The sequence below is a fragment of the Eleginops maclovinus genome, chromosome 8, assembly GCF_036324505.1.
Source record: "Eleginops maclovinus isolate JMC-PN-2008 ecotype Puerto Natales chromosome 8, JC_Emac_rtc_rv5, whole genome shotgun sequence".
NCBI lineage: Eukaryota > Metazoa > Chordata > Actinopteri > Perciformes > Eleginopidae > Eleginops > Eleginops maclovinus.
The window spans coordinates 5,487,854-5,509,732 of NC_086356.1; the positions used below are offsets into that span (position 1 = coordinate 5,487,854).

At 40.4% G+C, this 21,879-nt stretch overlaps 1 protein-coding gene across 6 annotated transcripts in view; it reads right to left on the reverse strand.

Moving 5' to 3' along the window:
• Window positions 1–21,879, reverse strand: part of vav2 (vav 2 guanine nucleotide exchange factor) — a 194,920-nt gene that overhangs the window by 12,329 nt on the left and 160,712 nt on the right. For 2 of the 6 annotated variants that reach the window (XM_063889295.1, XM_063889290.1), the window contains exons 6-17: window positions 20,468–20,566; window positions 18,319–18,387; window positions 17,183–17,283; window positions 9,182–9,281; window positions 7,485–7,580; window positions 4,923–4,991; window positions 4,656–4,742; window positions 3,156–3,244; window positions 2,934–3,066; window positions 2,569–2,583; window positions 1,407–1,516; window positions 1,132–1,233 (exon numbers count right to left, since the gene is read on the reverse strand). In XM_063889295.1, coding sequence (XP_063745365.1) covers window positions 1,132–1,233; window positions 1,407–1,516; window positions 2,569–2,583; window positions 2,934–3,066; window positions 3,156–3,244; window positions 4,656–4,742; window positions 4,923–4,991; window positions 7,485–7,580; window positions 9,182–9,281; window positions 17,183–17,283; window positions 18,319–18,387; window positions 20,468–20,566 — 1,070 coding nt within the window. The remainder of the gene's footprint in view (window positions 1–1,131; window positions 1,234–1,406; window positions 1,517–2,568; window positions 2,584–2,933; window positions 3,067–3,155; window positions 3,245–4,655; window positions 4,743–4,922; window positions 4,992–7,484; window positions 7,581–9,181; window positions 9,282–17,182; window positions 17,284–18,318; window positions 18,388–20,467; window positions 20,567–21,879) is intronic. The other 4 variants (XM_063889296.1, XM_063889294.1, XM_063889291.1 and 1 more) reach the window with 3 other exon arrangements.

Consider the following 21,879-nt stretch of genomic DNA (forward strand, 5'->3'; position numbering starts at 1 on the left):
CACACACACACACACACACACACACACACACACACACACACACACACACACACACACACACACACACACACACACACACACACACATCAGTAATGCAAACAGGAAGTGTCTCAGACACAAATTAACTTCGTGTACGTACAACCCACAAGGGGATCGGCCGCTTGGCACTATAAGCCTGTGATTGCGGTTACACATGCTCCATCATTTCCACTCAGTGATCCTTTAAAATCACAGAATCGACTCGCTCCATTTAAGAGCAGTGCTGAAATTGGTTGCAGTTACTGTAACGCCGCATGTGTTGCACACTGCCATGTTGAATAGTAAGTGCCATAAATCAGGATGGGGATCTGCTGGGGCTGCAGCAGTAATTAGCATCTAGCAGGGAGCGGGAACACTGGCCCCTGCTTCCACTGGCTCTGTGAATTTAGGTCAGCCCAGCCAGGAAATGTGTGGGTCAATACACAGAGTGGAGTTTAGCCGGCTGACTGTAATAGAGGGGAAAGTGGTGATTCAGTGACTCGGGCTGTCCCCGCTGCAGTGGAGCAGCACTCTCACTGGGGAGGAGGTGCGCTCAGGGACACAGCGGGTGATGCTGGGAAGGGGGAAGGTTTAAAAATATCAGACTCAGACACACCAAGGATATTTTTTTCCAAGGTTTGCTTTTACAATAATAAGAGGCTAAGCTAGCCAAAAACATATTCCCTCTGTGACTTAAGTGTGTTTGTCTGTTTCTCGGTAAATGTGGCAGAATGTTCTCTTCTTTTAGCCCTTGAGCACTTCACTCTTTTAATGAAACACTACTTTCACTTTTATACATGATTATTACTTGTCCTACAAAATTATGTTTGTTTTATTTTGACTGAGCTGTTATCAGGTACAATGATCTGGCTGCACCACTGCATGAATCACGGCTATACAGTATCTTAGTATGCATGTTGCATAACATGTCTGAGTGTATAAGTGTCGGCCCAGAGAGAACAGACAACTGAGAGAAATAAATCTGTGCTACTGCTGAATACATCTGGATACATGATAGTCATCGGAAAGTCTAGAAGCACATGCATTTATTATTTATTGTAGAATATGAATGTGCTGTTCTGCACATCAGCACAGGAGTTGTCAGGGAGTTACCTCAGGAGCATCCTGCAGGCTCGACAGTTGGTGTTCTTATCAAATGTGTGCATCTGAAAGTTGTGCTGATTGGCTGTGGCTCTCTCTGGCTTGATGTTGGACCTGGAAGTAAACCATAATGATTGAGATTTGTTTAACTTTGCGATTTCTCCACTGTTTAATCAACACAGTGTAAAAAAAAATAGACACTCTCCATCTGGTTATCTTATTGAAAGACAATTTCTCAAGTGAATTTCAAGGAAAAGCTACCAACCCTTTGGTGTAATCGTACTCACATGGCCATTTCAAACTGCTCCATCCACTTCCTCTTTGTCTCCTCTGTTTTACAGAAGAACTGGAAACCCTGCTTCCCTTGCAGGTGGATCAGGTAGAAACCGTACGACCACTGGAGAGAAGAAGTGAGTGAGGAACAGATGGTGGAGACATATGTGGATGGCAATGACAAAAACAGGCAAATAACTTAGTGTTCTGCGTTTTAATTAAAATACGTACAAAAACCTATTGTAAATATCATCATGTTTAGAGTGATAGTTTGCATGTTTTAAAGTGGGCTTGTATCTCTGTCAATCAACACAATCAAAGTTTGGAGAAACAGGCAGGAGAACAAGAAGGGAGCTGCTGATTTTGGGGCAGCAGCGAATCATACGACCCAAAAGAAAGTCAATATGAATTCAATTATACTCTATATTTTCATATTTTCACTGCCATAGTTGGCTCTGAGAGCTAAGCATGAGCTAATGTATACATTTTCTATGTCCGATGAGGCGCTGTAGCTGTTATCTATGCTCTCACCAAAGCCACCAATTTTTATTTTTATTTTTACTCAGCAAACACAGGGTCTGCTGGTCTACTGCTGCCTTGATCTGTCTGTGTACTCCGGTAAATCCGGACAAACTTAAGTCCAACAATAACACAAACAAACTAACCAGTCAAGGCAGAGGTACACAGAAAATGTGGTGCTATGCGAGATAAAATGACTCTTTTTTACATAGGAGTCTGGCGGCTTTGAAGGCAGTATTGAAAACAGCTTCAGACTTTATAGCTGTTTCACAAAAAGGTAGAGTGGTGAAAATATTCTACATATATGAACTGATATTGATTTTTGTATAAAAGGTGGAGATTTTGGCTATGATTCATTGCAGCCCCAATCCACAACAAAGTGTTGCTTCACTTGCCCATTGTTTCTCCAAACTGTGGGTTCCCCTACCGCCATCCACGACAGGTTACACTGACTATAGTTGTGTATCTTATAAAACTCTAAACACCCCAGCTATCCCTTACTCAAAGATGCCCGACATGCTTTAGCGATGCATATTTCCAAAAGCTGGAGGGTGCGCGTGCAGTCACAGCATGACACCCCAAAAGAAAACACCACTGCCAATAAATAGGCCGTTATGAGAAGATGAGTTAAATAAAAAAGGGTCGACTTGAGCTTACCATTTTTCCACTGGACTGGTAAGCATGCAAAAAGAAAGACACCCAGAGAAAGAGCCAGTTACTCATGCAAATCATGAACAGACACATGCAGATTCAAAACAAAGAAGCCATGTTAGACCGGTGGCGCAATGCACTGATTTCATGAATCCAAATGTCCTTCATTGCATTTACATGGTTTCTCGAGCATGGGCGAGCACAACGCATATACGACATGTCAACGCATTACTCATAAGATCTACATCTCATAATACCATCAACAGTCCTTCAGCTCAAGGGCAACATTTGTAATGATTACGTGGGACTTTACATCATTTGCATACATATCGTTCAGCTTGGTCCTTTCAAAATAAAAGCATGATTCTTACCTTTTTCATGTCTCTGTTGTTCATGGGGTCATCAGACATTTTATATGACTGCAATTCAATAATCTCTTTGAGCTCATAGCTGTAGCCTTTCCTCTTGCAGACAATGACCACTTTATCAAACAGGAATATGTACCTGAAGACAAACACACATATTTAGTCTTTTTCCAACTGTAAGAATATGTGATTTCTGGGGTGATTTTTTCCTGGAGAGTTCATTCTTACCGGTCCTGTTTCGTTCGGTTGACGATAGAGCACACCTTCAGCTCTCCGTCTATCTTTGGCCTCCCGTACTCCACCAGTTTCACCTGCTGCTGAGGTCAAAAGGACACGCAGGATGTCAGTCCAAAGTATAGTATGACTTCTATATTTAATGAGAAACCATGATTAATTCAGATACACTTGAATTTCAGACCGATTCAGAATACATTTCCAATAAATGATACATATACAATATTCAGTCCCTGTTTCCTTCCGTCCTGGAAATCCACATTCTTAAGTTGTTTACTGTATGTGTGGCATACGAACCCAGTGACTAGTTGCACCTCTGTATGAACAATACATGGAGATAGGATGTGAAAAGAGAGAATGAGGCAGTCCAGTTGGAAATATTGAGAAATATAAAAGAAGATGAACATCAGCCTGGACGGTAAACACCAAATCATTCACTAAGCGAGCAAGATAAGGTTATTGTTTCTAGCAGCGGAGAGAAAATATGGACATTTTTGATGGGTTATTGCTCTGTGACGCTCAGCGAATAATCACGCTGACAAAATTTGAATCCCATCCTGGAGATAACGTTAGTGACAGTGTATTACTTTTTATACACAAAAGGGCTTCTGCAAAGACGTCAAATCTCTAGCTTTGTAAATGAAAACAGAAGCAGGAACGTTGGATTATAAATGACACAAGTTTAACATAAAACTACAACATTAAAGCAATGGATGAATTCTGGAAAAATATGCGAGACTGACACCACTCTGATATCCGTCACTAACATTTGAAGCTACAGCTACGCAAGCCTTAGCCTAGCCTAGCCTAGCTTAGTTAGGCAAAAAGACAGGGGAAATAGGCAAGCTGGCTCCATCCAAATGGTAACCAAATAAAAACAACAGACAACAAACTGCTTGTTGCTTCTGGCCAAAAAATAGCTCAGCACATAACATGAAGTGTGGCAAAAACATTTTTATTTATCAAGCTTTAAAGATGCTGCTTTTGGGAATTTAAGGCCTCTAGCCAGGATAGCAGTTTCCTGTGCTTTTTGCTGACCTGTGGCTTGTTGGGAATCTAATATTAGAGATCATATCAGAGTTAGGGAGAACATATTCTAATCTAACTCTGGTCAAAAAAGGGGTTTACAAATATGTGTCTAAAGAAGCAAAGAACGTAAAGTCAGAAAACACTTCTTCATTCAAACGCTAGTAAAAGTCAAACATTAAAAATACAGACTGCGTGAGTATGTGTGTGGTTTGATTACATATGATTAACAGTGGGTGTAATGTTATTAGGATTTGATGTGGAGAAACATGACATTGCCTTGAACCAAACCCACTTCAAACCAGTTAATAAAACTGGAAAAATAATATAGATACAGAAATCAAGTCTCAATTAAAATAACTTCTTTAAACTCAAGTCAGGGTCATGTGGGTTCACCTACAGTAAGAACATGAATAAATCCTGAATAACCTTGAAAAATAAATGTCCTCATGAGTTCACAATACTTACAAGATTCTCTATTGAACTTTGGAACTCGCTGATTTTCTTCAGCGTCTCGTTATCCCTCTTGACTTCGTTGATGTACATGGCAAGGTCCTGTGAGAGTGAGGCAAACATTCGTTCAGCCTTATCACGGAGAATCTCCTTTGACATCTGTCATATCATTGTAGATGTACAGCCCTTTGAGGCGCAGTATCTGTATGAAGCATTTTATACAGCTTTTGGCTCGGAGCGTCTCAGAGTTATTATGCAACGCGTCCTAATGCTCACACTGACCTGCATCGCCTCCAGAGCCTCCTTCAGTTGTTGTCTCTCTGGTCGGTCTGCCGAGTGACTCAACAGCTCCTGTGGAGGGAGATAATTATTCATATTTTGTTTACATACATTAATTTAAAGCCTATATGTAATCATAAATGTGACACTGATGTGGCTGAGTCACTAGCCTCCAGGCGTCTCTGAGCGTTATGGTAATAGGATAAGGGTAAACGGTTCCTCCACACAGTCAATCAATGACAATCTTCCTTTTGATATGGGATTGTATGTCTCCTCCACTTGCTTTTTGGAGTGATTTATAAAAAGACTATAGAGCCATGTGTTTTGTTAGAAATAAAAAACCCATTAAAGCTTATTAAATACATATGAAACTGTGCCAGATGTTCAACCAGTTGGCAAATCCATCAGCAGTGTCCTAAAAAAACAAAGAAATTAGCACACTGCTGAACTTGTATATGTAGTCTTGTCGTTGTTGACATTGATAGACAATATAAAGTAATACAAGGGAGGATTTTAGCCTTTGCAGACCATTCACATGCACCAAGAGCTATATGAAACACTACAGGAAAGGGAAAACCCCAAACAGTATAATAGGACCTCCTGATGGATTTATTTACAATGCATTACATTTTCCTCTATGACAACTCTTTTTCACATTTCACAAGAGGGCATGACCTTCCAGATCCCCCCTCCCGGTATAACCCCCACTGTGCAGCCGTGCTGAACAACCAGTACAAGCCATTAGTGCGGCGACACGCGATTATCTCTTGATGGCTTCCCGCAGCAGCCACACCCGCACAGCGAGGAGGACAGTACTCCTATTAGGCCTAATTTCACCTTAATTAACTTTAATTTTATATAAATGATCTAAAGACTCAGCAGATCTTTTTTAATACCGTGGTGTTACTTTCTCCTCAAGCGAAACCGCAGCACAGCCCATAAACTGAGCTTTCACACAGGTTCATAAAAACACTGCAAATTCATCAACTATTCAAACCCTGCTGGAGGAGAATTACTTCTGAGATGACTGTGCTGTATTCACTTTATTTAGAGTGCAGCCAAAGTACATAAAAGAGCAGAGTGTTCGCACCATGACCGTGAAGCTGCTGTGGTGATATCTATACAACCTCAACTGAAGACGTGTATGAATGGACAGAAAAACAGGACACGTCAGCGTGATGTTTCCCCGGGCCGCAGCGGTGTTTCACTGAAAGCTGCTGGATGCAGTGAAATGGGGTGCGTTTAATTGGATTAGAGTGCGCTTGATTTGACCTCAGTGCCTGGCTGAAGGTTTCTGCAGGGGTTCGATACAAACTAATAGACTAGTCGCTCTGTGTGAAGTCTCACAATCACCTGAAGCCAACGCTCGCCTCCATTATGCACCGCCTCATAAACTCATATGCTCATCCATAATTGAGATGCAAATTCAATTAATCATGGGCAGTATTACTGAGGCCGTCTTGTTTCAAGCACCAGGAGGAAAACTCCAGGGAGGAATAATGGCGGGAATATGTGTGGCCAGTCATTGGGCTTTAAATATATTTTCATATTAGTGCATCGGTGCACGGCTACAATAATGATTATAGCTACCAGGTAAACCAGAGGAGTTCTGTTTATAACATGAACTATAGTTGCTGAGAAGTTAGATGCTAAAAATTACTACATATTATTAATTCGTAATTAAAATTAACCTCAACGTACCGTAGACCATTTTAAAATGTAAATAGCAAAACACCAACATTATTGAAGTATTCAAATAAGATAAAGACAAATGATCTGTCACTGGAAACTACTTGTGATTTTTTTTTACATGTCAGCATACACATTTGAACGAGAGGTCATAACTACAATAAAGGAAGTAATTATTAAAATTAAAAGTCTAACACAAAAAACCACAGGCAAACATGCAGCAGGTTCCTAAAAGAAGTATAATTGGTTCCCAAACTGCTGGTGGATTGGTCAAAAACCGATATTTGTGGCGAGGCTAAAGGACCCGAAAATAATGACAGGAAGGTCACCAGTTGAAGCTCATGGTAAGGAATACAGAAAGACTCCGAAGAGGATGGTTATTAAGTAATAGTACAAAAAATAGACAAATAGAAAAGTACGCTGGAATTCATAGAATACCTTCTTTTAAAAGTGTCTAGATCCAGATATGCGGGGGAGAAATCCTTGAGCTTTCAGTGTTAAAAGGTGACACATAAGGCTAAATTGTCTCTTACATTCCTGCTTCTGAAATATGATTACACGTTGGGACGTCGGACCTACAGTGTGCTTTTAAGCCGTAATACTGGTCACCTTTGGTAAACAACCACAAACAACAAGGACAACAACAAGAAACAAGAAACGGACAAAACTCAACAAAGCAACTTTCTACGTAGGAAGGTGTCAGGTGTCCTTATGCATGTGTGTGACCCGGGTCTACAACCCTTTCAAATACACTTGTTGTGCTTTAACTGTGGGTGAGTGTTTTATATTATAAATATGGAATTTAATAAGCACCTTCCATTCCAAACACATGGAGCATTCAGAGAAGAAGTGTTGCAGCAGTGAGATGCCTCCTACCTTCAGTAGTAGGTGATACTTCAGCACCCTCTGCATGGGAACCACCAGCAGATCCTGCAGCTTGAACTTCCCTTCCTGCACTTTCATAGTACATTCCTGAAGAGGAACAACAACACCAGCAGTTATTACGCGTTGCATAACCACACAAAGCACATTTCCTTCCTACTAACAAGCATTCATTCATTGTTCAATAATTCATGGGGTCTTGTTGCATTGCTGTTCCACACATTCACTTGGCAATTCCATCGGCAACAACGTGCCCGGTTTATTATTTCGAGGGGAAACAAAAGCTTTGTGATGCAGTAAGCCTGAATGCTGACTGGGAAATTCCTCTGACTAATGAACATGTTTCTATAAACTCTGTACAGGCTCTGTGTCTTTTGTATGTCACACTATAAGGGTTAAGCTTGTGTAGGAGTTCCTTTATTCACTTTCTATAACTGTGCAGCAACAAGGACAGCTTATCCCGCCACAAATAAGGTTTTTGTGGAAATAGAAGCTTATATATCCCAGTGCAAAGATCTTCTATTTGAGAGAGTGTATCTCAGAGTTTTTGTCAACAGCTCTTAAAGTCACTTCTCTGTCCATGCTAAGTGCTTATGTGCCTTAACACCACTATTACATCAGTGTGTTAGCCTCTCTTCTATTATCCCTTCATATTCTATGGTAATATACAAAGAGGGTGGTCAAATAGACCCAAACATGCGATACAACTTGTTCTATGTAAGATATGGTGAATTTTCAGCGAGACATCTTGAAAGCCGTCACCACAATCCACCACTCTGACAACAATACACTAGTCAGATATATCTGGGGTTATGCTGAGTTCAGTATATTTCAGAATATTATGAATTAAACATTCCTTAAGGGCATATTTGCAAATGAGATTATTTGCCTCTCTGATTTCATTTCAATGTGTGCATGACCACGGTAAATTTGGACCACATTTATACATTTATTTATGTCATTATTTATTCAATGTCTTCATTTATTCATCAGCAAATTTGAATTTCATACTGGTTGTCGTAAGAGATGTCATTTTCTGTAGATATTTGTGTAATGCACGAATGTAAATGGTTGCATAAATTGCATAAACCCCCTAACTGTCCCTTTTAAAGGATTTATTAGCAATTTAATGAATATAGGAAACTAATTATTTGTGTATCCAGTACATCCATCTGGATTTTTCAAATTTTAAAGACACTTTTTTGTTTTACATGTGCAATATTAATAGGATACTAATGGAATATCAAGATGGACATTTATTTAGAAAATGACTACTGGAACTGAACATTTTGAATCATTTGTGTTTACCTTTATTATTAAATCAAGACTAAAACTAGACATTGCTACATTATTATTCTTCTCAAATATTTAAACCTGAAAACATGAAGTGTACTTTCACTATAACTTCAAAACAGTTAAATGTTTGGAGTTTTTTTTGTTGTAAAATCACTAAAAGAAATAACCTACATAATTTCCACTCTGTTGGAGGTGGCTTCTAATGTTTTTGTAAGGTGTCATTAATCTCCGAATCCTTTCCACAGTAAACCAGGATTTAGGTCCATTAGAAAGATGTGCTGATTCCTGCTCATAAATATGTATACAGTCTGAAGGAGAGGCCTGTGTTCACACTGATGTATTATCTCCACAACAATACAATAAATCAGTTGGTTGTCATTGGTGAAGGGCGCTACCTCTACTTTAATCTTGACGTCCTCTCGTGTCGCTATTAGCTCATCCAGTGTCTTCTGTGCGTTCTCCATGTGGCTGCAGTACTGACCGTAGATCAACAACCTGGGAAGGACACAATTCAAAAACAGCTGTTAATCTCAATACACACAGTCACTCATCGCCCTTCATGGGATGGAGAGAGGAAACACTACAAATTGTACTGTAAAAGTCACGTATGAATGAGGTTTATTTTGCCAGCGTTGGCCACTATGTGTCCTTACAATATAAATCACTCAGCATGAGTTCTATGAAAGCATTTGCAAAGCATGTGAAATGTACAGTGACCAATCGGCATCCAGCTGTTTAGTTTCCAAAACAGCTGGTGCTTCGAGCAACTGTAATGTATTTTGGAGTATTTTTATTTCAAAATAAAAGCAGAGCAAGACCCTAATACTCTACTGCCATAGAAGAACATTTGAAAAGACAGAGATAACAAGAAAACTGGTGAATTCTGAACAACCTTTGGCCTGTGTTTCCTATACAAGCCTGGACAGTGAGGTGGGGTCACCAGACAGTTTACAGGAAGTTGTATCATCAATTTGAAAAATACAAGTGATATTAGACAGTCTCTGGCTTGCTGATACATTTTCGAGCGGTTAACTAATTTTATTCTCAGATGGCCCCCTCTGCGCTCCACAAGATGAAACATTCATGTCTGCAAAGAGAAATCCACCGCTGGGTTTCTGATATTTTCGGCTTGTTCTCTGCGAGTTAGTCAAACTAATGAAGACACGTCAGCTCATAAAAAACATTTCCAGCTGAGCATATGGTTATAACTCTACAAATGAGGCTTAATAAGGACTAATGAGGCTCTTTTCAAAAGGTTGGAGTATAAATCATATCTTTGTAAAAACAGAGAGGAAAATGAGATTGGTGTTTGAGTCCACAATCAGCCTTTAGGCAATGTAACGCACATTAATTTACATATTAATAAACACAATTTCAGAGGTCAGCCTGAGAGTCATTTGGCACTGTAGAGGCCAGCTAAATGAATATGTTAATATATGTTATGTGATTAGGAATATACGTGAATACCATGAATAAGTAATGACCGGATCCCAGCGCAATATTTGGAGGGGCGGCCTCCTCTTGCCGTAATCTCAGATTGCTAATGAAAGGCGTTGTCTAATATCAACTGCTTTGCAGAGTTCCTCTTATCAGCGTATGAGGTGGAAAAAAAATCTCTTAATTTGGAGCAGTGAGGAAATGAGAGCTGCATTCATTAGCTAGTATAATGGGACGCTGACACAGATCTGTGGGTTCAGTTGGGAAGAAGTTCAAAGTCATCCTGCCTGGAGGATGCCACTGCAAAGAGGCATGCATTCCTCCCGCTCACTCGCTGAGTCAAAGTAGGGCACTGGCACGCCTGGTGAAGTGCTAAACCAAACACCCCCTCCCCTCCCGTGGAGTTGGCACTCGAGTCTCTTAATCTGAATCTTGAGCGGTGCAGAGAGCTGGCACCCTGAAGTCTAATCAGTCCTCCGATAGATCTGTGTGGCAGACAAGAGGACTGCAAACTGCTCTGATGAAGCAGCGGGAATACAACTACAGCATCATATCAATTCATCACCTTCCTGCTACATTGATGTGCTTCATTTTAAGTCTTATTAAAAAGCATAATTTTACACAGAAGCATAACGAAGAAGAAGTAGGGTTTCTTGCTGCAAGAGGAAAACATCACAGTACATTTACAGTATATACTGTACACACAATATACTGTATGTAGACAATAAGAAAGAGTAAAAAAAGGTCCAGTTGCAACAAGTAGAGCACTGGAAAGAAAGTAATAAAGTCAGGGGTAATAAACAATGTAATTAGGAGCTACGTATGTGCAGAATCAGAGCTGCGATTATTATTCGATCGATTGATGCCCTGTAGAAAAACAAACAAACCACTATTTTGATCATTGATTTATCTTATATGATACTCAATGACACAAGCATTATGGGACAGATTTACAAGACCCATTTTTTCAATTTTCCTTCTACATTAGCCTATGTTCCGTAAACTATAGTGGTTGCATTTCAAGTTGCATTTTCCTGTTAGCAAACCTTAGCTGGATGTTGTCGTCTAGCTTACATTAAGAAATTGATGACATTAACTATATCAGGGGGACACTGTTTAGTTCTTTAAAACATGGCAAAAACCAAATTATTTTGCAACCAATGAAATGACACCATTTACCTCCACCTAGGTAATTTATGTCACAGACGAAGACGAAGACGAAGAAGACATACTTTATTAATCCCTTACAGGGAAATTTCTTTCTCTACCCTGTTGTGTTGACACACATTACACACACAGAGGATATACATGCACAAACACAGAGGAAATACATGCACACACAACCACATGCAGAGGAGAGGTGGCAGAGCAGAGAGGCAGCCAGGTACCCGGCGCCAAGGGAGCAGATAGAGGTTAGGTGCCTTGCTCAAGGGCACCTCGGCAGTGGCCTAGGAGGAGAACTGGCACCTCTCCAGCTACCAGCTCACTCCATAATGTTGGTTTCTCTGTTTGTCAACATATAACAGAATAACTACATGCCTGAGTTTCATGAAACTTGGTCAAAGGGTGTAGTATGGGCCAAAGGAAGAACCCATTCTGTTATGGAGCAGGTCTGGCTCTTTAGGTGCATTTCGATATAGGTTTTTAAAATGTTTGCATCTTAAAAACACAATATGGCAGCTGAGGAATCTCCTTGTTATCAATGTTAAGCGTGACAATCATTGCATGTTTCACCAGAGGTGTAATTCTCCACAATAAAGACCCATCATCTCTTGATCATCTTCTTCTCTACAGAGATCCACAGTGATGATCCCTGGAGCTTCACTGGAGCCCACGCTGAGTTCTGACTGCAGCCCTCCAGTAGCGGTGCTCCCATCCTGGTTAAACTGGCCCTGGACTAATAAGCCCCTGATTAAGACTTGATCCACACACAGAGAGACAGCTCCCATCAGCTCCTGCCCATCCAGGACGACAAAGTGATTGAGATTAATGGCAGCCTTGACCAATTATAATGCAGCGGGTGGACTATGAAGCGTAGGGAAGATCCAAGGTCATATTTAAGAGACACTCGTCACACAGTACGTTATCAGGGAACCAATGCAAAGAACCCAAGCTTCTGGTGTCGTTATGGGAACCATTATAGCGGTTAAAGTGATGCAAGAGGTAACAGTCATCTATGGAAACATCATAGAAATATATAAGAGGGAAACATTAAGGTAAGGAATGTTCTTCTTAAATGACTTTAGATATGCTGTATATGTATAGGACCATTTTATGAATGCTACCTCTAATAGTTTGAAAAGAAAAAAAGTCAGGTTTCAGTATCTTTATCCATTTGCAAATATTAACTTGGATAATGAAGCTCCAAAAAAGCCCATTCCCGAGCAACTAAATCCACATTGGACATCTTCAGACATTAAACAGAAGATAAACTAATCACAGTATTGTTCTAATATATCCAAACCCTCCCATAGCCAAACAATCGCAGTGAGATTACAAAGGTCCAACATGCTTTTTTCTTGGCATTAATGATGCAATTGCTGCCTGTTTTGTTCTGTGAACAGTGTTAATCTCATGCCTTCATATGCCTTTGAGTTAGTTTGGGCATCCCTCACATTCTTTTTAAGCAGGTAATATTTCCTAATGATGAGGGAAGATTATACTTAAAGAAACAACACAGAAAGTTGTTTTCCAGTTGCTGAGCCAGCATGAGCCTGTGCAAGGTGTCCCGTGGAGTTCTCTTGTAAACAAAAGTTATGTTACACTCAGCGGTACTCATCATAATATATCTGGTGTACTGAGGTCCAACGAAAGTGTCGAATAATTTTCCTTCCTTGTAAAACTGTTGCAAAGGGCCAGTTTTTAAGACACTGAATTACCTTCACGTTCACGTACCAGCTTGCACCTCTACCTTCCTCTTTCCTGCCCCCGTGCATCACACAAACACATCTGTAAAGAGGAGCTTTAACCCACAGGGACCCTTGACTTTTTCTCTCATGGCATTATAAAACCTGCAGCAGTGCATATTTGAAAAAGAAAGAATGCAAACGCGTGGGTATAGGAAAAAACCGGAAGCTACTCAGTAACCTCAAACGGTAGAGTTGTTTCAGACAGTTCCCCTTTGGGTTAGGGAGTTTGCTGGTGCATTAAAAATGTGCTTGTATTCTCTTCAGCAACAGGGATATGGCCCTGCTGGACTGGCTGGCCTCTTCCATAATAAGGACGCTGTCGTGCATGTTATTTCACCGAAAATGCAATTTTGAACAACGGTGCCCTGGGAACTTCAACCCCCGTCCTTGTGAAGTCCTGCGAGCCGAGACAATCTCCAAGCAAACCAGAAGTGACAGGCTGTGGAGCCGGCTAATATTCTCTGACACTTGGCATTGGGACCCCCTCACCTCCACTCAACATATCCAGCTCACAGCAAATGGAGTTGAACATGAAGCAAAGACCTCCGATAAAGAGGCTCATAGTGCAGCCATGATTAGGCAGTGCGGATATCAGGAAGCCAGATGACTCCGGAAATGAGTTGGGGAATGCCGCAAATGAGGATATCAACAAGAGGGTACTCAGATGCCCATTTAGTTTTCTAGAGCTGCTTCTGAGAATACCCTTCCATTCAGCTGGGCTGTTTAAAAATTGAGAAGTAGACGAGATAAACCCGTGACATTTCAGCGTGGCATTCAGTGACGACAAATAGAAAAAAAGGGGAAAAGCTTTTCATCTTTCGCACCAACGTTAGAAAGCAGACGATACAAGCACATTGTTGTAAAGGTCACAGCTACTAACAAGCTTAGATAACAGAATTAATTATGCCAGGCCAGGTCCTCAGGAAAATCGCCCAGATGCCTGATGAGAGCGGTGCTGTGAAGGTCCAAATCCCCTGGTAACGGTTGCTTATCGCCACGGAGGGACAAGACACTGCGGTGGCTCATAATGAGGCCCGTGTTCATGTCAATCACACGCAGAGAGTCAAAGCCGGTGACGCACAGAATCTGCAAATCTAATGAACCGTTCGTCTCAAAATAACCCGGCTTCCCATTTCTGAGAATGTCACCAAAGGTAAAAATTAACAACAAGCGATATGTCATCTCCGGATGAATAGAAGGTAAATGTTATATATTTCTGTCAAAGATAGAAGGTTAAATCCACTACCAAACAACCCCAACGACTACAGGTCTTTAGTTGGTCTTGGGCTCTTTTACAAGCTTTGGTCCTCTTAGTTCCAATTAATAGAAATCTTAATGGTACAGTATGAAATGCTTCTTTAATATAATCCCTTTTCAACTTTGTGCCAACCGTTTCCCAGTCTTCTTTCAACATGGCACTGGCTCAAAGCACAACACTAGGTTGGTGAAGACATAGACTTTCCCAGTTTAGAGTGGAAGAACTTGACTGGCACTGAGCCCCAACCTCGACCCTGTCCATCACTTTCGGGATACATTGTAAGCCAGGCCTTATCGATTTATAAGTCACAACATCACAAAAGCTCTTCTGGATGAATGGGGGCAAATCCCCTGCAACCAAGTGTCCAAATCTTGTGGAAAGTCTCCTCAGAAAAGTGGAGAAGGGTATTTGCCAAAGATTAAGGTCATTGGTTTTGATGTTCAACAATCCCATATGGGTGTAAGGTTCAGGTTCAATGTGCTTCATGTCAAAAAGTGGAGTTTTAGAAACAGTAATGAAAGGTGGAGATGGAAGGGATGACATGCGTTAAGGGAGCAGAACTTTAATTTGAATCTACGTTCGCTTGCTATAACCACTGAGCTGTACCACGGCCCTGATGGTCAACATTTCATCGAGGGTGAAATGTAGCGTAAAAAAGCCATTTGAAACAAAAAAGCCACACAAAAACAGGAGGAACTCCTCTTTTTCTTCATGTTTGAGTGAAATATTATGGATTTATTTGGTCGATTTGAATCCCAATACAACAATTAGTCTAACTTTTTTAAAATTCTATTAGAACCATAACAAAAAGGCTTAAAAACCCCTACAGTAAATCAATAATGATGATGTAATTTCAAAAGCAACTATTTCTGCTTAAATCTCTTTCAGGATTCTCCCGCTTTCCCTCTCTCCATGTGTATCCTTTAAGCTTTTAACAGACATCCTCCCAGTCCTTTAAAGGGACCTTTGGCTTACTGGACCTTATCTGAGATTGCGTGCAAATAAAGATTTCCAACCAAAGCTCCGTCAGATCAGAGAGTCAAATGAGCCACCAAAAGGAAGGAGATGCAGGATCAGTGTGTGCATGCGTGTGTAAGATAGAGGGAGAGAGTATGTGCATGCCTCTGTCGATTAGTACGAATGGAGTCTGTAGTGTCACACTAACTCTGTGTTACACGGCCCTCTAGGCTTAAGGGTAGAGGCCCTGGGACGAGACTATTACCTATGCAAACTGACGCCGACCAGAGAAATGCTGCGACTGCCTGTTTCCGCTTGGGAGGACGAGGGAAAAATGTGTGTTATCAGGATAAATGTGAAAAAGGAGTTTAATAAATGCATTCAAGAAAAGGTACACACACACATGCAGGCAGAAAAGTGCGTGACTCTTGCTGTAATGGGTGTATCATTGGAGGACAGTGGCATATCCATAGCTGTGTGTGGAATCATGCCCAGGGCCAGAGCATATCATCACCATCATTACCATTACCTATGAAGCAGCCTCACTCGCAACAGCAGGGAGGCAAATCACTGCTCCCCTCAGGGATGCAAATTATCCACACGCTGCTCAGCAGCTGGACGAGATGAAGATCCATCTGAGAGAAAGCCCTGTTCACCAATAAACCTCGGCTTACACGGTTCCCTGAGTTTTCTAATCACTGCAGCACAGAAATATCCTTCCTATAAAACGTTTTTTTGTCGACAATAAAGACCTTCGATATCATTTTGTAAAAGAAGGGGAACAGTTTTATATAAAGCTTGTCATCCACTTCATGAGTAATCAGTACGATTTAAGAGGGAACTCTTTAAAATGACTCCAACAAGTATTTTATTTTTTCACAAATGTATGTATATGTTTATTTTTTTTGGGGGGGGCTAGCAGTGCCTTTTTGGAAGCTACATGGTTGAAACAGAGGGCATGACACGTGGAAAATCGTCGCTGATTTCAACACGGGTCCTCTACATGTTTTGTTTTTTTATAAAATAGAAAAACGTCTTCACAATTTGTACCGTAAAAACATGGAGCCAGCTTTAAAAGGATAGTGCAGACCCCTACCTCTTTTTTAAAATAGATTGGATCACTTCGGATCCACAAAGAACAATCGTATACTTATACAGTAAAGCTAATCTGTCATTATTTAAGTGTTGTGTGGTATGACTTTGTTCATTTTTGTATTTGGGGAGCATGGAAGATACAAATGCTGGACCAGAAAAAAAATCCATTATTAATACCAGATAAATTAAAAGTTTCTGCGGTAAGATATTTAAACTTCTTTCCAATGAAAATGACTTCATCCAACCTTGATACAGAGCAGATAAAGCAGGTGGCTGCTCTTGAAAACCTGATTTGAGCAAATACTTGAAATCACTTGATTTACCAAAACACTTTCAAGTTAGTCCGTCTGCATTTTGAGATCGATGTGCTTGAGGAACGTAAAACATGGGCTAATAATGTGGCAGTGCAGGAGGAGAGAGCGCTCTGAAGGACTATAAATATGACAGGGAAATGCAGTGTTGAGCGGATTTACCTTGGCAGTTGTGGTTGAAAGGGGAAACATTGGTTACATGCTCTCTTAGCTTTTTTCCTCTACGTGTTTTGTTTGAATCGACTTCTTCTTTGAACACTAAATCCAACAATCCCCTGACAAATCTGTGGATACTCGACATGATGCAGCCTCTTGAAAGTGAAATGCCAGAAAAAAAATGCTCCCAACCATGGTGGTTTTAACACAAGGTACCCAAAAAAGAACAGCTTTTGCATGTCTATAAAACCAGACACAGCTCGGGTCACTAACCTTTCTTTGAAGTCGAGGAAGATCTTCCCCAGGCCGCTTCCTCCGCTCACCATGTTCAGGTCGATGCCTCGTAGGAGGGCGAAGTGGACTTTGATTACATCCTGAGTGAACAACAAATATAACATTAGAATCTAGGTCGAAATAACTGCATTAATATAGTTTGTTTAGGTTTTTGTAACCCCTCAAAGTGTATGTAAAAGTAACAACCATGCCATCAGCCAAAATGCCTTCCCATTGGTGGACAGCAATTATACATATAGATCTATACATACTGTAAATGTCCTAGGATATACAGAACATTATGCATACATAAATTCATCCTTAAAGGTTCAGCAGGCTACAGCACGTTCCTTACATATTGCCATGGTATGCCCTATGATTCAAATGATTGCAGTCGTCCTAGTCCAATGCAGTCTAATTATCTTCGCCATACGCAAGCCTGTGGGGAGACAATGTGGTTGGTCGTACGTGTGTGTGTGTGTCTGTCTGTCTGCATATAATCTCACAAACCACTGGACACATCAGCCTAATATTTTTGGGGATGCTCTTGTGATTTACAATTTTGGGAAAACCTATTTTATGGACTCTTTCATAAAGCCATTGACGGCTTACTCCTACTCCTCTTGCCCAGGCAGTCGGGGCCAACTAATTCCATTCCTGATATATTTGATGCACTACAGTAAGGCACAATTCCAGTTAAGAGATAAATACATTTGTATTTTCATAATACAATATTTGCTGCTATGTTGATTCCAAATCATCTCGTCTTCGTTTGGGTAAAAAAAAAAAACCTTCCTTTACAAGTTGAAGTTATTTCCCAATTCTAAAGTTTTTTGTGAAGTAAGTTGATTATTAACCAGGTTGTACAGCAATAACTGAACCCAATGAACCACTGACAAGCGTTTTTAAAAAGAGAGAAAAAAGTGAGCGTTTTGTTCGCCTCTCTGTGGCGGCAACATTGAACCGGGACATCAGAGCATGAATTTTGCATACTGTCATACCTTAATATACATATATACATCACATCCTGCCATTCACTCAGTCATCCATACACACATTGAACTATTCACTTGATGTGAGACACATCCAGGCGTGTTGTTTAGACATCGCTTTTCTCTGCTTCAGCGGTTTCTTACCTCAAGATTGACAAAGATAGCCTCCATTTCCTGTGGACTCAACACTTGCTTCAACGGGATCATGTAATTCTAAAGAGAAATGAAAGAGATATGTAAAGAGACGAGAGCAAATAAAAGTGAAGTCACTCTTCTGTTTCTGAGTTTCATGTTAAAAACTGTATTGACAAAATGTCATAAACCTCTGGCAAAGCTTTTAACAGACATGTACATATTTATTTTGAAGGCCAGCACAACCTTAAAGTTAACTGCAGCAACACAAAAAATCAATACCAAGCTACACAGTACAAAATGCAGCCAACACAATGTTGTTCACAGGAACTGGTAAGTCTTTAATAGCAGGCTAATGTTCTACCCCATGCTGCACGAATGCTTCCAGAAGAGAAACCTGCCTATTGTTGTTTTATGGTTGTCACATTCCATCATCATAATAATAACAAATGGATCAACTAAGAAGCAATGGAGGAATGAGGCTTTATTAACCCCAACTCAATTAAGCTTGACGACTCCTCAGATCACGAGGGGGTTATTTATTCTCATTTAGTCTCGCGTTGGTCCGACGCGGGATACACAGGATGCACATTTAGTTTAATGAAATTAGTGGAGCGCATGATTTGCGGCGCTCCATCAAATCGGGGATGCAATCTGTCAACGTGGAAAGTGATGTGTTAGCAGCACCGATGCCAACAAAGGAACATTAGCACAGAGAGAAGTTGTATGTGTGTGAGTTTATGACTACTTAAGCACCAGCAATTCACTGTTTTGCAGGGATTCCCACTGAATTTGTCGTATGCTTTACACATGCAACTGTAGGGTTAGGGTTAGCTTTATTCTACTTTTTTAAAAACTTTAAACATGAAATGTAACTACAACATACTTTGATTATTTATTGTTACACCGGAGAATGTGATGGGTAGGTGAACAACATACTAGCGAGGCAAATATGTTTTTGACTTTTTGAAAAGCATGCAAAGTTAGCATCTCAGTAACCTTTTAGGAGTTGTACATACATGTGCAGGACTGAAATGTATTACGATACAGTTATCTCTTAAAAACGGTATTCAGTAACCAAATTAAAGTATGACTTTATTGAAGGAGTGCAATTCGAATGCTCACTGATACTGAAATCGATACCAAATATGCAAACAACGTCAAGGGAAAATAACAATGCAGACAATTCACCAATTATTTTGCACATGAATCAGAAAAGAGGAACATCATCACAGCATTCTGCAGGTTCTTCCTTCCAGCTGTGAAAAAGCTGTAATCGTCCACCAACGTAAATCATTTGGCACATAAGTGTTGCTAGATTTAAAACTTAGAGAAGCAGCAGCAGCAGCAGCAGCAGCAGCAGCAGTACCCGTATAAATGAAATGAAATGAACCTACATTCTAATTTTGTGGTTTGATTCATATTATGTTGGCTGGACCAGATATTTGAAGCGCTTCATTTCTACTGTCGCTTCACCCTGGGATACCTCTCAGCCAGAAAAATAAACTGAATGGACTGGAAAGTGTGCAGACCATGGTGCTTCACGATTACTTGCATTGTACTGTAATATTTTATATATTTTTTCTGCATTATATACACAAAAACGACCACATTCCAACCAGTTAAAGCATTAGGAGGTCATTATGTAAGACTTGTGTCGGGAAGCGTTGCATAGTGTGAATCACAATCAGAATACTTGACTCATCTGAGGGAGATTGGGTTTTATCTCAGCTAGTTATATTACTCCTTTTGTTAATCCCCATTTTTACTGAATGATTACATTCCTTTGGATAACTTTCCCAATACTGGTTGCAAGTGTGTGCATGTGTGTATCTGTGTATGTGTGTGTGTTTTTTATATGTCCTTGCTCCAGTGATGTGCAGGTTCATACTTAAAGCCCCAGGGATCAGGGTCTCTTGTGGGGGCCGAGCCAATAATAACCCTATCGATCCGCTCCTGTGACATTTCTGCTCCCCGATGAATCCGCCAATCTCTGACATTTCCATGCTGTGACCCGGCCCAGGGCCCAGAGACACCAACAAGGAAGAAGTGACAAAAACAAACTCTGATGCAACCTTGCATATGCCAGAATAAAAATGTATGAAAACCCTCGGATGTACAGCATGTGCACATATCCACATACACCTTTTGTGAGACTCACCTTCTCGATGTCCTCTAGAGTCTTGTAGTACTTTGCTTCGGTCTCCTGGATCTCTACTAAGCAGCAATTTCTTTTGTCTTCTTCTGTCATGCCCATTTTCTATGGTGAGAAAGTTAAGCATAATGCGTCAGGACAATCACACTGCTTTCTTTTGGATAAAGAATTATCTTTTTCTGTTTCCTACATTTTTAAATGTTAATGATTTTCTTGCTTGTTTTTTTTTTCTAAATGGAGTTCAAGCTAGCCAGTTTCTGACTGAGTATCTCTCTAAATGTTTTCAGTCTCACATATACTATGACAGCTTAGCATTGTGAAAACGGTGCTGCTGCAATTTTATCAACCACTTTACCAGTCCGCCATTGGTTCCAATTTCTTTCCAAACATTATCGAGTCTATTAGCACACTTTTGAAAATGGCTTGAGTCGTGTAATCCATCAAAGTCTATTATCTGTACGAGATAGTGCACTGCAGACTGTTTTCCAATCAATTTACCATGAAGTCATAATGTAACATTGACAAAAATGAATGCGGACCTAATGTTGAACGTGATGGATTACCAGACCCGAGCTGGTTTCAAGAGTCCGTTCTGCTTTGTTTCACCGGGATAATCTATTAATCAATAACGCTTTCCAGGGAGGCATTGGCATACAATTGATAAGATTTCTTAAATGGTATTCGTAGTGTCTAGAAATGAATGGGAAGCATAGGGAAAATCCATTCAAAAATCATCTGTGCATAAACAGATAAGTACAAATAAAGTGCTGTCCTTCAGGTCTGACTGAACTCAGTAAGATAGAAAGTGTGTTAAAATAAAGCAGATGATTTCCAAATAACCTGGAAAATCTCACCCACAGTGACTGATTTCTGTCAGGCTACAGTAAAATGACTTGGTGAAGACTTTGGAGGGAAAGGGAAGTGCGTTAGCATTTGTCGTCACTGTATGCGAGGACTAAACATAAGTCATATTGATGAAAATGTAGATGAATAAAGGGTTTTTAATTCATAGCCATGCAAGCAGACACATTTTGAGGGGGAGGACGAGGATGGGGGAACGTATCTACATAGAGCGTTTCTCAAGAGACCTGATGAGTCAGTCTCCGTGTAGGAACAAGAGTACATATGCATATACACGTGTTCCCTGACAATATACCGTAATGCATATCCAATTTAGATATAGGCTTCATTTCTATGTAGATTTCCACATTTTGTGGGAGTGATATGAGCAACCAAACTGTGGAATAACTAGCTAAGCCATCTGGAACACATTTGATAGGATAATCAGTGCAGATAATAGAACAATCTGGGGCTAACACTGTAGCGATGTAGGCCTTATTTCACTTTGTTTTCAACCATTCCAAAGCCAGCAGAATATTGTTTATTTGTCTGGTGCTCTGAGGTTGGTTTTGGGCAGC